We start from the raw sequence: 15847 nt of genomic DNA on the forward strand, positions 1-15847 counted from the left end.
TCTGTTAGGTACATTCTTCCGCCCCCCCCCCTCCTCTCTCTCTCTCTCTCTCTCTCTCTCTCTCTCTCTCTCTCTCTCTCTCTCTATAAAATTTATCATTCTTATTTTATGTTCCATATTTTTATTTTACATTTGCTCTCAAGGCACTCTGTTTTGTAAATGTGGTATTTCACATTCTGACCCTGGGGGTTCTGTAACAGAATCCTGGCTTGTGTGTTGCACGTCTCTCTGTAATAAGACGTTATTTTTAGTTCAGAATATTCAGTCTATGTCTGTCACAGTTAATTTACAGTATCATTCTTACCAGCTCAATATAAACCTTTTTTAGGCTTAAGTTTCATTGCCATCAATGAGGACAACATTATTTTCATTTGAAGTTCAGTTGTCTCCTCATTTACTAATGTTGTGAATGAGCTGCAACCATCAGTGTTCACTTTAATTTTTATCAGAATAAGAATTGAAAAAGAACATTATGAATAATAATATAAACTATATAAACAACCCAGAGGGACTGTAAACCTCAAAATCGGAAAGGGTGCGAACACAGATATAAACAATTACCTGACAAGAATAAAACTGTTTAAAACCTCAGAGGTTCTAGCTGCCAGACAGATCAAAGGATTCAAAAATAAGGCATTGGGGCAAGGTGGAATCATAAGAGATCCTCAAATCAGCAGACTGAAAGTCTATAAAAGGAAACACCAAAATCATACAAAACATATGACAAACAGAACAAATTCCAAGAAATTGGGAAAAATGTGTTAATTCACCAGTGACAAATGGAGAGAAATAAAGCAGGTGTAAAGAACTGCAGGATAATCTGATAAATATCAGTTGCGTGTGAAATTCTATCCCAGTGCCTTATTGATGGAGCACAGAAACAAACTTGAACAAACATCAGGCAGGATTTAGAGCAGGCCGTTCATGTACAGAGCAAATCTTGAACCTAAAGCTAATACTAAGACAGAATTTGTAGTAGAAATTTGGTCTACACTATTTGCACCCTTGCAAGAAAAGCGACAAGCTAAAAAATGGCTATTTTTAATTTATCCTATGCAAAAATACTTGTAAAGTACACCAATGTATATGAAAAATGCCGCATCTCTATCTCGCAATTTGTCCACTACATGACTGTTGTCATTGTTGTTGGGTATTTCATGATTCACCACGGCAAGAATACTGTCGCTTCAGAGTTCCTACTAGCAAGTGTGTGTGGGTCATTCAAGAAAAGTGGCACATTCTGAGTTGACACCTTTCGTGTATAAGGTAAGTCGAATGTAATTTTTAGTACGACTGAATATTAAAATGTCTGTTCAAACAATGTCTTTGTCTTGTATTACAATGGTCTGCAGGCATGCATGTGTCTCTGTTTGTTCACACTGTTTTGACCATTACAGCTGTTGCAAATAGTACAAAATTTCATTTGTTGCAGCATACAAGGAAAAGCGTCAATTTCTGCTATAAAGCAAGTTCACATACAATCCCTTTTCATGGCAAAAAGTATTCCTACATTATATAAGCCCATTTATCATTCCCTGTTTCCGTAAATTGTACTTAATTGATGTTTCTTTTTGAATTGTTTTGTATTTTTGCAGATAAAACTTGTTTCTCTTTTTTTATTCTAACGTATGTATTTATTTTGCCTGATGGTGATTTGACTATTGTAGTATGTTATATATACAGGATGAGTCACTAACTATTGCCACCTAGGATAACTCTGAAAGTATGATAGTAGTAGAAAAGTTTGTGGGACAAATGTTGCATGGGACAATGGGGGCCATAATATGACGATGGTTTTTTGTTGCTAGGTGGGGTCGCGTCATAGATATGAATTTTTTAAAAAAATGGGATGCTGTAGTTTGGTACATTTTCAGATAGCGGCTATCGAGATGAATCCAATGATGCGTAACAGTAAGGTCAATGAAGGTAAAAAAGGTGGCATGAATGTCCATTTACAGAAGGTGTTCGAAGTGAAGACCATTGGTATCAGTGCACTACTGCAATCTTCTTATCACTGATTTAGTGGTATTCCTTATCACTTCGAATCATGCTCTGACAACTCTCTCCCGTATATCATTCAGATAGTAAATATTTGCCGAATACGGCCTATCCATCTAACGTGCCGTTGACATATAAACACCATTCGACGGTTTTGCAATACAACACTAATAGGAACGGTAAGATTAGTATCATCGAATCAAGCAAATAGGAATGATGTATCCTTCAAGAACAAGTCGCTATGCTTCTCTTTTATGGAGAATGCCAACGAAATTCAATGGGAGCTAGAGACTTATACACTGAAAGATATCCTCAGCATACTCACCCTACATGTCGTACATATAAATATGTGTATGATAAATTGAGAACAACTGGATCTTTAAAGCATCGGAAACATATCCGGCAAAGGAAAATTACTAACGAGGAAACTGAAATTGGTACTCTTGCCACTGTGGTTCGAGATCCTTGTGTTACTTCGCATCGGATCGCAAGGGAATCTGGCATGAGCCAGTTTAGAGTTTTTAGTGTTCAGTATCACCATAAATATAATCCTTACCACATCAGTTTCCCCAAGAATTAATTGGTACAGATTGTATGCGTCACATTGAATTCTTCTGATGGTCTCAACTCCAGATTCAGAGGGATGGCACATTTGTTAATTTGATTTTATTTATTAAACCGTGGAAGCGATCATTTGCAAAAAATAGCATTATTGGGCAACTGAAAATCCATGTTGGCTATGGCAAGTTGCACATCAAAGACCGTGGTCGGTGAAAGTATGGTGTGGGATTCTGGAGGACAGAATTATAGACCCCTATTTCATCGAAGGAAATCTTAATGGTTGGAAGTACACCACATTCTTGCAAGAAGCATTAGGTCTGTCATTGCAAGAAATACCTTTATGAACAGAGAACAGGATGTGGTATCAACGCGATGTGTGTCGGGCACATTTTTCGCTGATGGCTAGAAATGAGTTGCAGAGTCAGTTACCAAATCTTTGGATTGGACGCATAGGAGATGTCATGGCCAGCTTGTTTGCCAGACATGACGCCTCTGAATTTTTTTCTTGTGGGGATTTGTAAAAGACATTGTTTATAAAGATGTTCCAACAACACCTGAAGATATGTGAGAGAGAATTGTCAGGGCAAATGATTCGATAAGTGCCAAAGTGATAAGGAATATCACCCAGCTGATGATAAAAAGATTGCAGCACTGCATTGATACCAATGGTCATCACTTCGAACACCTTCTGTAAATGGACGTTCATGTGACCTTCATTGACCTTCAAAGACCTTACTTTGAAATGTCATTGGATTCGTCTCGATAGCCACTATCAGAAAATAAGTACCAAACTGTAGCATCCCATTTAAAGAAAAAAAGAAATAAAAGAGATATAAAAGTTGACCTTCATATCTCTGAAACGACCCCTCCTAGCAACAAAAAACCAACGTTATATTATGGCCCCCGTTGACCCATCCAACTTTGTTCCCACAAACTTTTCAGCTCTTATCATACTTTCAGAGTTATTCATGGTGACAATAGTTAGTGACCCACCTTGTATAATTTGGGGTGGCAAAGGTATTACATGAGGGGTCATAACAAAAACAAAGGAGGTTTATTAAAGCAAAGTAAGTGGCACAACTCAAAGAACTAATTAATAATTACCTGATAACACCTCACATTCGATGAAAACGAAACTACATGTCCATATTTACTGTCGTGTAGAAAATAATAGAATTTACTGCCAAAAATACTCGCTTGAAATTTAAAGGAAGCTTATAGTATTTCAGTGTGAATTTTATATAATTTTTAGATCAATTTTTCTCAGGTATTGCATTTTTGAGATGACACTGTTCTTGACAGTGTGCAATTTGTTTTTTAAAAAAAGCTTATGACTCAGTTGACCATGAATCACTCCACTAAATACTAAAAGAACAAGGTCTAGATCTGGAAGCACTTGTATTCATAAAACAATCTAACAGATAGAAATTCCAAGATTAAAAATCATGTGGGAATTTTCAGATCTGTTCAAAATCAAAATGAGGGTAAGGCAAAGGGACAGGCTGTGTCCATTACTTTTCAACTGTGTCCTTGAGAAAATGATACAAAAATTGTGCAAACAGAAATGAAGTGATCAAAAATGATGAATCACTAGTTTTAGCTAGAGGTAATTTATCGATATATCTAGCATTTTCAAATAGTTTAGCAATATTAACTTGCAACATATCAGCAGTCCAGCCCCAACTTGAACTCTTGAAAGACACAGCAGAAAAATTTGCTCTTCAGATATCTTTTGAAAAGAGCACATGACCTGCAATAAGCAAGTACCAAAATTCATAGAGATGAAATATGGCAAAATTAAACACATTCCCCAATTTAAATATCTTGACGAAAGCATACAGGAAAATGAAATTTAAACAAAAGCAGACAAAATTAGATGCCAAAAGGTGGAAACTACATACTGACGTATGCAAAATATATTCCACAAGAAATGTATGTCCAAGCCCACAATACAGTAATTAAACCAGAGTGCTTTTATGGCTCAGAAGCACCAATTTTGTACATGAAAACTGACATTGAAGATATTTAGAAAAAGGAACACAAAATCATAAGAAAAATTCCAGCCCAAAACTTGTAGATGAACAACATCCACTAAGAAGCAGTCAGGAAATCAAATAATACAAAAGCATAAACCATGAGATTTAAAAAAATGCAGGTTAAGATTCCATGGACACATTAAACGACTGAATCGAGACAGACTTAAAATAAAATAGACCTTCCCCCCCCCCCCCCTCCTCCTCCTCCTCCTCCTCCTCCTCCATTAGGAGCAAAGCCAAAACAGACCCAATGAAATGGGTTGATGAGATTAAAGCTGATCTGACATTGGCAGGAATTAATACAGATGATGTGCAAAACTGCAAGATCTTCAGGTCCAACATTACATATAAGTAAAAGAGGAAAAACTGAAGAAGGCGACTGAGACAACATGGTCTGAAGAGAGAAGGAAGCCCATAGGAGGAGAATGAAAGAATTATGGCCACAAAGAAAGGCAAAATCTCAACTCTAAGTACTTTGCATAGTCCTAATGGGCTTATTTGCTGCTGCTGCTGCTGCTGCTGATGATGATGATGATATTATTAGCAAATGCCCCATTGGAGAACAATAAGCTGGTGATTTTCAGTTGTTCTTAAGGTTTTTGCTGTTTTCCAAATATTTCATCATTTTCTCCCTGAAGGCCTCCTTTCTTTCTCCAGTCTACTTTGGTTGGTATGGTTTTGGTTCAGTCCCCAGAGTAAACTTCCACTTGTTAAATTTGCTTCTGAATCAATCCCTTTCTGATGTGTTTGTTACATCAATGTTTGCTTTTGCCAAATGCTTCTTATCTTCAGTTACCCAGGTATTCATGCTTTAATAGATGTCACTTACAAGGGAACCTCCCCATCGCACCCCCCTCAGATTTAGTTATAAGTTGGCACAGTGGATAGGCCTTGATAAACTGAACACAGATCAATTGAGAAAACAGGAAGAAGTTGCATGGAACTGTGAAAAAATAAGCAAAATATACAAACTGAGTAGTCCATGGGCCACATAGGCAACATCATGGACAATGTGAGCTCAGGAGCGCCGTGGTCTCGTGGTAGCGTGAGCAGCTGCAGAACGAAAGGTTCTTGGTTCAAGTCTTCCCTCCAGTGAGAATTTTACTTTATTTTTACATCGTTATTATCTGTCCGTTCGTTCATTGACGTCTCTGTTCACTGTAATAAGTTTAGTGTCTGTGTCTTGCGACCGCATCGCAAAACCGTGCGATTAGTAGACGAAAAGACGTGCCTCTCCAATGGGAACCGAAAACATTTGATCGCAAGGTCATAGGTCAACCGATTCCTCCACAGGAAAACACATCTGATATATTCTATACGACACTGGTAACGGCATGTGCGTCACATGACAGGAATATGTTGTCGACCCACCTTACTTGTACACTTGGCGAATGGGTAAAAAGATTCTTCTACCTAGCCCGATTTAGGTTTTCTTGTGGATGTGATAATCACTCCCAAAAAAGTGATGAAAACACAATAGTTTGTCACATAAACTGAAAATAAAAAAATTAAACTTTTCACTCGATGGAGGATTTGAACCAAGGACCTCTCGTTCCGCAGATGCTCACGTTACCACGAGACCACGGCGCTCCTGTGTTCTTAGAGTCCTTGATGTCGCCTATCTTCCCATGAACTACTCAGTTTGTATATTTTGCTTATTTTTTCACAGTTCCACACAACTTCTTCCTGTTTTCTCAATTGATCTGTGTTCAGTTTTTCAAGGCCTATCCACTGTGCCAACTTATAACTAAATCTGAGGGGGGTGCGATGGGGAGGTTCCCTTGTTAGTACAATAGACATTTAATTAGTCTGTATCCAGGTAATCTGTCTAGCTGTCCATAGAACTTCATTTTGTCTCTTCATGATGTCCATTTCAATGTTTGATACTCTTTCTGTTGTCTCGACTGTTAGCAGTTTGTGTCCATCTCGTGTGTATCATGGACCCAGAAATTTTCTAATCATCTTCCTCTCTACTTTCTTAATCTTTTGTAAATCTAGTTTTCGATTCAATGAGTGTGTTTCACTTGTATATGTGAGTGTTGGTTTGATTACTGTGTTGTAATTTCTGATTTTAATGCCTTTTGCCAGGCATTTTTTGTTACACAAATTTTGAATAAATCTAGACACTAACTTGATTTTCTGCAACGTGCTTTTTGTGCTATTTTTTCAAGTTCTCTTTTTTCAATAATTTCACTGAGATACTTAGTGTTTGACTCTGTTGATTTCACCATAATTTGTTTTAAGTTTCAGAATATCTAACTTGGAATAGGTGAATTCAGTTTTCACAAAGGAGATTTGCAGGCCAACCTTCTCTGCACTTCTTTGAGGGTCTCAATTTGTTTAGTGCAGTTTCTTCACTGTTGGTTAGAATCGCTAAGTTATCTACAAATTGTAAATATGGAAAGTTCAATTTTCATTGGCCAATTCCTTATTCAATGGGCTTTTAGAAGTTCTGTTTTCTTATATCTATTTCGCATTCTTTCATTACTTTGTCCAAAACTGTTCAATAATAGTGGCAGGATCCCATCTGCTTGTATTTTGTTTCAACTAAGAATGGTTCCAAAATTTCATTTATGAATTTAATTTTTGATTCGATAGAGATTGTGCAGACTGTTGGTTTCAACCTGATTGCTTTAATTTTTAAACTAGTTTTAAGAGTTAAGATTAAGTTTTATAATTTAAGGTTAAAGATCTGTTCTGGGCATAATTTATTAGGTCGAAAGCCTGCTTGATAATCTGAAATTGTGTGTTCTAGTTGTTCTTGTGCAAATAAAATTTTGTAAGTGACCGGCAAATGTGAAATGCCTCTGTAGTTGTTTACATCTCTCTCTCTACCTTTTTGTGCAATGTATGAATTAGTGCACATTTGCAGTTCTTTGGAATATTTTGTCTGCCAAATTTCTTGGATGATTTGAGTGATTTGTTTTAAGGAATTTGGACCAAGGTTCTTCAGTAGCTCAGCTACAACTTCATCTTATCCTGATGACTTAGTTTTGGGCTTTTTAACGTGACTATAAATTTTGTCTTGAGTTGGCGGTAGTGAAGTTTGATTCTTGTGTTCTTGTTGTAATCTATGGAATCTCGTACTCGTTTGTGAGCAGTTTAAAAGTTGTGGGAAATATTTTGCTAATTCTTGACAATTTCTTTATTTGTTAGCGTCAATTTTTCATTTTGTTACCCACAACAGTGATTTCACGGAGTGTATCTTTTGATTTCATTTGATTTGCAAATGTTTTGTAAAAGTCATTTGTTTTGTAGTTCCTAAAGTCTTCAGTTGTATTCAGCTGTTCATCAAGGTATTTTCTTTTAGTTTGTCTAAGTATTTTACCTGTTTATTTTCTGACTTTAAAAAATTTGTCATGTGGTTTCTGATTTTTCAGAATTGTAGTTTAAGAAGGCTCGTTGTGTCTCTTCTACTGTGTTATCACAGTTGGAATTCCATCATGGGTGTTTGGATTTTTTCTTTAATGGGATCAGTTCTCCTGCTTCCTCTATAATTATCATTTTGAAATGTCTCCAGTTGTTTGTAGGTTGCTTCTCCCATACTTCTGTAATTTTTGATTTTTGTATTTTTTAAATAAAATTTGGGAATTAGTGGTGCTTTGTTTCAGGTTTTCATTTTTGGTGTGAATTTAATTTTGACTCAGGGAAGATAGTCATTAGAATCTGTTTTTGCCCCTCTGTGGACTTGAACGTCGTGTATTTCTTTTTGTAAACCATAGCACATCATCATCATCTATTTGAAATTCACCCAGCCGAAGGATAGGGGACCACCGCACCATGTTATTTTTTTCTTAGGGATCTTTTGAATTGATATTGACATGATTCTTAGATTGTTTGGCTGGCACAACTGGATGAACCTGACGCCATTCTTGTTAGTGAATTTATGAGCAGGGTAATTGCCAACTACTTCTATTTTATTATTGTTATTATTAGTTTTATTATTATTATTATCATTATTACTATTTTATCATTATTATAAAACTACATTTATGCAGCAAGTTTGTTCCAAAAAATTAATTGGATCATATTAAAATGCTCACAAACATCTCTTATAGCTTCTGAATGATCACTCACATCATCATAGTGTGGAAGTAAAAATAAATAGTAGCTTCAGGCTTGCAGTTAGCTTTTTCCCACATTCGACAGCAGTAGGCCTGACAACATTATGCTTCCAATTTAAAACTTTCAGCAGTTTTGACACTTTTTTAATCAGAGTTTACAAAGCACTTGTAATTACATAATGATGAATTGTAAAAATTTTTAACTGCGTATTAAAATTGTGCATTGTCATGTGGGAATGCTTTCTGAGTCTGATACTATAACACATTTTCGCACTTTTCAAGTCAGGGTTTGTCCCTTGAGTCTGTAAATTAGTCAACAGCAACTTCTTCTGACATCTTTTCTTTGTTGGCTGTGGTAACTTTATCATATTTTTTTCTTTCTGTTGTGCCTTTATGCTGACCCACTAAGTCATCAAGCAAGTCTTTTTTAGATGATGAGGAATCAGAACAACACATCTTTTTGTGCTCATTTCCTTTCATCTTTACAACAAGAAACCTTCAAAAATAAATGCTATGCATCTATGATCCATGATTAATAACTGTAGTCAGAAGCATGTAGATAATAGATTTTAATGGTGTTGCCAAGCATATTTCGTGCTAATGTAGGTCTATGCTGAACCTCCTTCAGTTCATTTATACAACATGATGAATTTATGAACATAGTGGATTTTGCAAACAAGTTCAAAACTTATATCCAGTCAAAGATGTTCATACAACTGGTACTTTCTCGTGTAGACAATTTCTGTTCTTCATGTTGCCATCATTTTTTTTCATTCACCTTGTGTAACATTACATTTACTTATTTTATCTTTCCATTTCACACTTCCCATTTCTCTCAAACTGCACATCCCGGAAGCCTTTAAACATTTCTTTTCTCTCTCTGTTGTGTTATCTATGTTTTAGCAGCATTCTGTGCAAAACTCTTCACTGATTTTTCCTTGGTTCTTTATTTAATGGACTACAGAAAATACTCTTTTCTGTAAAACATTAATTTTGCGCTAGCTTTGTATTTCTTCATTACATGTCATTCTACTAGTTACGTTTAACAGTACATACCTGAAAGTATCAACTTATTGTAACACTCTAACAAAGCTTCACTTCTAATGTCCTTCATTGCTTTGTAAAAACCATTGACTTAATCTTCTGTCTCCACTTCATATTCCTTATATCTGGTATTTAGTTCTTTTAATGTATTGTTAACTGCCTTCCATTGTTGCTTAGGAATATGATATCATCACAAATCTTACTTTGTCACACTAGTGTTTTGTTGGAAGGAGGTCTTACTGAATTGTCTTAATAGACACAGAATCACTTCACGCAAATGTTGGGATAGTTCCTTTGAAAGGGTATAGCCGATTTCCTTCCTCATCCTTCCCTAATCCAAGTGTGTGCTCCGCCTCTAATGACCTCATTGTCAGCGGGATGTTAAACGCTAATCTCCTCGTCCACAGGTACTAAACAGAGTAGGTGAAAGACAACAGTGTTGTCTTACATCTCTCCCTATTTTAATTCCTTCTGCCATCACATCTCTTATTCTTACTTTTACTGCTTGTCTCACATACAAGTTGGTTATTAGTGTCTTTTCTTTCCAGCTGACTCTCACCTCCTTCAGGACATCTAAAAGTTTAGTCTACTTCCCTATGAAAGCAGTTTTACAATTCAAGAAAAACGGCAATCATAACAGTCCAGTTGTATCTTTTGTATCTTTCACTCATCTGAAATTAAGTGATGTTCATCCAGTTCCGTCTCACTTGCAAAATCGTCTCATCATTATGATTTGTCAATTTATTGCCAAGAAAATATGAAACTTTGTCTTATATTTGGTGTTGGCACCATAAGTGTTTCTGGGAAATCATTTGGTCACTTACCTTTCTCATAGCTGTTATTGCACAAATGCAATATTTCAGCCTTTCCTTGGATTGAACATTTCAGTTAAATTGAAATCCAATCTCCATGTGTTGCTTCTACACCTTTCGTGTCCTTTTGTGCTATCTCAACATCTTCCATAATAATATCAAATCCTTCCGCTTTCTTCGGGTAATTCATTTCATCCTCCATATCCAAAGCATCATCTAGATGACCCATTGCCTTATATATTTCTTCTCTGTACTTCTCCTCATTCGTTCTTTCTTTCTTCCTTGCTTTCCTGTAATTTCATTACTATTCTCAGCTGTTTTTCCCTCTTCAGTTCGAAGACTAGATTGATGCCATTCTCCACACTTGTCTATCTGCTTACTGCAGTCAAACATCAGTCCGTACTATTTTTATCCACAAACCCTCCCACCAAACACTTCCTGCCATTACCAGAGTGACGCTTTCTTGATGCCTCAGGATATGTCCTGTCAGTCAGTCCCTTCATTTACTCAACTCATGCCATAAATTTCTTTCCTCCCTAGTTAAATTCGTTGGTTATTCAACCTACCCTTCTAATTTTAAACATCCTCCAGTGATACCACAGTTCAAAAGCTTCCATTCTCTTCTTGTCTGAACTGTTTGTCCATGATTCACATCTGTACAAGACTACAGTCAAGACAGGTGCTTTCAGACTAGGCTTTCTGATACAAATTTACGTTAGATGTTCACAAATTTCTCTCTTCCTGAAATAACAATTATGGAAGTTCCTGGTTGGGTGATTACATAAAATAAGGGAATGACAACCACTCACCTATAGCAGACTGGTGCATGGAGCACAGTAACACATTGTTGTGGCGTAACAAGCTAGCTACGCCACACTGAAGTAGCCGAAAGGGCACGCGTCAACTCACGCCGTCTTGCGTGAGGTCTGAAACAGGATACTTATGAATGCTATAAAGAAAAGAACGGAGCTTAGGTTTACTTAACTTTAATTTCCTTGTGGTACATATATCTTGATAATACAAGTGAGACTCTCTCCAGATATGGTTAATGGCGCCTTGCTAGGTCGTAGCCATGGACTTAGCTGAAGGCTATTCTAACTGTCTCTCGGCAATTGAGAGAAAGGCTTCGTACGTGTAGTCGCTAGCAATGTCGTCCGTACAACTGGGGCGAGTGCTAGTCAGTCTCTCGAGACCTGCCGTGTGGTGGCGCTCGATCTGCGATCCTGACAGTGGCGACACGCGGGTCCGACATGTACTAATGGACCGCGGCCGATTTAAGCTACCACCTAGCAAGTGTGGTGTCTGGCGGTGACACCACACACATAACTGAAAAGAGCATTCACACTAGCTTTCAAGCACTAGCTTATTTCTTTTCCAGCAATAGTAGACACATTCACACATAGAAACCACACACACCAAAAGGCGCACTCCAGTGGCCACAGGTGTGTGTGCGTGGGTGCACGCATGCGCTAGTTCCTGAAAGCTAGTGTGAAAGCAGTTTTTTTGTCTGAAGTGTGTTTCTTGCTATTGCCATACCCCATTTTGCATCATCTCATTTTGGCCATAAGTTATTTTGCTGCTCAAATAACTCATCTACTACTTTTAGTGTCTCATTTACTAACCTAATCCTCCCAGAATTGCCTGATGTAGTTTCACTACATTCTGTTACCCTTGTTTTACTTTTGTCCCCATTATATCCACTCTGTTTGCTTCTGGTTTCCTCCTCCAAATTATGTAATAAGGTCTTAAAATTCTATGTTCTGATTCTTACTCTTGTGTTCTTCATTGTTACCATGTTAAATTTAGCTTCAGAGTTAACCAAATCACAGAACTTGCCTAGGTTCTTTTTGTACCCCAAATTTCAGTTATTGTTTACAAGTGCGTTAACATTTTTGCGTTTTTACAAATTTTGGGCTTCAAATATAAACAAAGGCATTTAATTATTTTTAGTAGGTGAGGGGACAAGAAGTTTCTGTGGTGGCAATTTCGGTACTGTATTTTCTGCAGAAATAGTGCTTAAGAATTCCTGTGTTTCAGGGGCTATTGTCTACATTTGGGTACAGGAGATTAAATGACTGCAAACTGTCAGCTCCTGATATTGCATCAATGGTAACACTGCTAAGAAATAAAGCTGCTAAAGCATTTGATGCTCATTCAGCTCAACATTCTATTGTTCCATACTCTCCAGGTTAGTTCAGTGAGTATTGATATCTTTTCTATTTTTTTTATTTTATTTATTTATTTATTTATTTTTTTCTTCAGTAATTTGACTGAGTTGTAGAAAACCAGTAATATCAAAGGCTGTAGTTGATAAAAGGTAATGTCTGAGTTTATGGATAATAAGTGCACTTCATCATAAGAAGCAGCAGATCAAAAAATTCTGTTGCTAATTGCCACAGATCATATCTATGAGATAGTGTTGCTAATTGACACAGATCATATCTATGAGATAGTGGTGTGTGTGTGTGTGTGTGTGTGTGTGTGTGTGTGTGTGTGTGTGTGTGTGTGTGTGTGTGAGGGGTTGTGAGATGAGGTAAGATACTCAACCTGTACAATGTCTCTGCTCGCTTTCACTGCCTGCTCCACTATCTGTCTATGCACTGAACTACTACTCCGTCGCCCCCCCCCCCCCCCCACCGGCTTCCCGCACCTGTCCCATCTCCGAAAATGATTCACTGGCCATGGTGGGAAGTATGAAGGAAGGATTATTTACACAGTGTCTCCAGGTCTCTTTTACATTTATAACTGTTCTTTCGTACCATGCTATATTAAATACATGGAAGATATATCTCAGTCGTTTAGTCTTCAGACTCTGATTGTGGATATTGTTGAAATTCATTACGTCTATGGAATAATTCTTAAAAAAAAGATGAATTGTTTGTCAAGACTGTCCTGTAGTTGAGTGTTAGCCATATCCTTTGTAATTTTCAATGCAATAGGGTCCGCAGCTGCGATAAATTTTTTGAAAGATTTCTTGATGCCTCAGCTGCCATTTTCTTTATTTTATGTACGATTGTACACCATCACCCTTTTCAAAATTTTGACTTAACAAGTTGATAGATTTGTTATGGTGCTGTTGGCAATATGCAGTCACAAATCATACTTGTGAATAGCCCTTGCCTACTGCATAAAATAACTCTTCATACATTTATCATTCTTGATGTGTCAGTGCTTAATGGTTTGAGCAACAGTGGGTTTTTATAATTGAGCAAGTACTCTCTGAAGTTTAGGCACGTGGACAATGCTCAGCACTGTAAATTCCATTGTGCAGTATCTTACTTATGCGTCCTTTAGTTTCTGACACCACAGAATCTGGAATATCCTGAAATGCTTCCCTCCTGCTCTGTATCCAGTTCCATCTTTTGTTTTTAAGTAGAAGCTTGCCCAGAAGAGTTCACAATTCTGCGAAATTTGCAACGTGATTCTCATTAAATGAGTAGAGGCTCGGGAACAAATGTAGTTCTTCCATACACGAGGACTGATTCATGTTTCCTGTTTCCATTACCTTGTCTGTTATTAGCTATATCCCATCAAGTGTGATTTCGAAGTTGAGGAATTTGATCTTGTTCACACATCACTTGATTTTATCAGGTTGGATCATCAGTACATGTCTTCAGAGGGCTGTCAAAAGCTGCTTGAGATGTCCAATGTGATCACTGAACTTTTGACACCCTATGATATCAGTGTAAGCCACACTGAACATAAGTCCCAGCATGAGAATATCATTGGTAGTTTTCACAAACACTGAGGTGGAATATTTTAGCCCTAACGGAACCCTGTAAAATACTGGTTGCCTCAGAAAAAAAAAAGGTTGCAGGATGTTTCTGACAGAACTCGTGCCACTCCACAGGGCCACCTAAGAAGTGCCTCTCTTGTGTTGGCTTGGATAGTGTCCCACCAGCTTCAGTATTGATTAGCCTTGCATCAAAATAGCAGGAATCGAAATATTGAATAGCATGATACATCAGAAATGCCACTATGGTAAAGGAACTCAATTGCCAGGAATGTAATGAAGACGACATCCAAGAACGGATGAGTGGTGATGATGCAGATCCAAGACCCATCATGTAGGATAGCAAAATTATAAATGTAGCCACTGATGAAGCTGATGTTGCCAGTGTCTCCTCAGCTAGTGGTCCAGGAAATGAAGATGAAAATATGCCAGCTTCTTCTAAAGCATTTATGTGTGTAGAAACTGCCTTATGGTTGTTTGAAGCTCAAGATGAAAGTGACTACTATCCAATCACTGTCCTGAAGAAAAGTACATGACTTTGTTGCTCATAAGTGGGTAGGCTTTCTTAGACCGACCCAAATTATGTATTTATTCTGTACATATGTACTGCACCTGCAAATGCATATGTATTACATTTTTTTGTTGACTGGACTGTACTACTTACTTAGATTTGTAATAATAAGAGATTCATTTTATTATAAATATATGTAGTTCTTATTGGTAAATTCGTAAGTAATAGTATACAGTTCAATTGTCTGAATAAACCGGGCTTCTGACAATCCACGTCCCCCAGGGGGCTCACGGTTCTTTTGTGAGTATGTGCGTGGCGAGCATGGGGCCCCAAGCTATTGAAGCCTTCCTTCTTTCCAGGGTTGCATTTCCTTGCCCTTCCCCTCCTTCCTCCTTCCCCTTCCCCATCGCCTGATGCTAGGGTGCATAGCCAGCAAGGTAGCCAGCCCGTGTGGTGGGCTCGTTATGTACCCTTTTGGTTGAGCCCCCTGAACACACAGGGATCACACTTCTGATACCTGATCTGTGACCACCTCATGTAACCCTAGGAGTGGTTGCTTGTCATCCTGGAGCATCGGAACTCCCACCAATGGCCGCCGTGCCAGACAGCCCTTGCTGTTGCTGGGTGGCGCCCGTGAGGAGAGCCCCTGATCGGAGTGGGTGGTATCGGGGCAGATGCTATGCAAATGAAACGCATACGGGTCCAGAACTCTGGCCGTTGTTCTGCGGCCGTCTCTCTGCGTGGAACTGATTCTTTTAGTGCTGCTTCTCCTGCCCCATCTGCCTTCCCTTCCATGGCCAACCCCTGGGAGGAGGGTCAGGCACGTCGGCTAGGGCGAAACCTTTCCCCCGCTATCTGGTTTGCACCAGGACTGATGGGGATACTTTCACCAATACCAAACGTTTATTCTTTGTGGAAGACATTGAAGACAAGTTTGGCGAAGTGGACTCCCTGAGCAAGATGCGATCGGGTTCGTTGTTGATCAAAACTGCTTCAGCTGCCCAGTCTGCGGCCCTTCGTGCCTGTAATCATCTTGGCACAATTCCTTTGTCTATTACCCCCCACCAGTCTCTCAATATGGTTCAAGG

At 38.1% G+C, this 15847-nt stretch overlaps 1 protein-coding gene across 2 annotated transcripts in view; it reads left to right on the forward strand.

Moving 5' to 3' along the window:
• Positions 1–15847, forward strand: part of LOC126248350 (uncharacterized) — a 247259-nt gene that overhangs the window by 148041 nt on the left and 83371 nt on the right. For both annotated transcript variants that reach the window (XM_049949260.1, XM_049949261.1), the window contains exon 6: positions 12553–12703. In XM_049949260.1, the coding sequence (XP_049805217.1) occupies positions 12553–12703 (151 nt within the window). The remainder of the gene's footprint in view (positions 1–12552; positions 12704–15847) is intronic.

Source organism: Schistocerca nitens, chromosome 3 (genome assembly GCF_023898315.1).
Source record: "Schistocerca nitens isolate TAMUIC-IGC-003100 chromosome 3, iqSchNite1.1, whole genome shotgun sequence".
Taxonomy (NCBI): Eukaryota; Metazoa; Arthropoda; class Insecta; order Orthoptera; family Acrididae; genus Schistocerca; species Schistocerca nitens.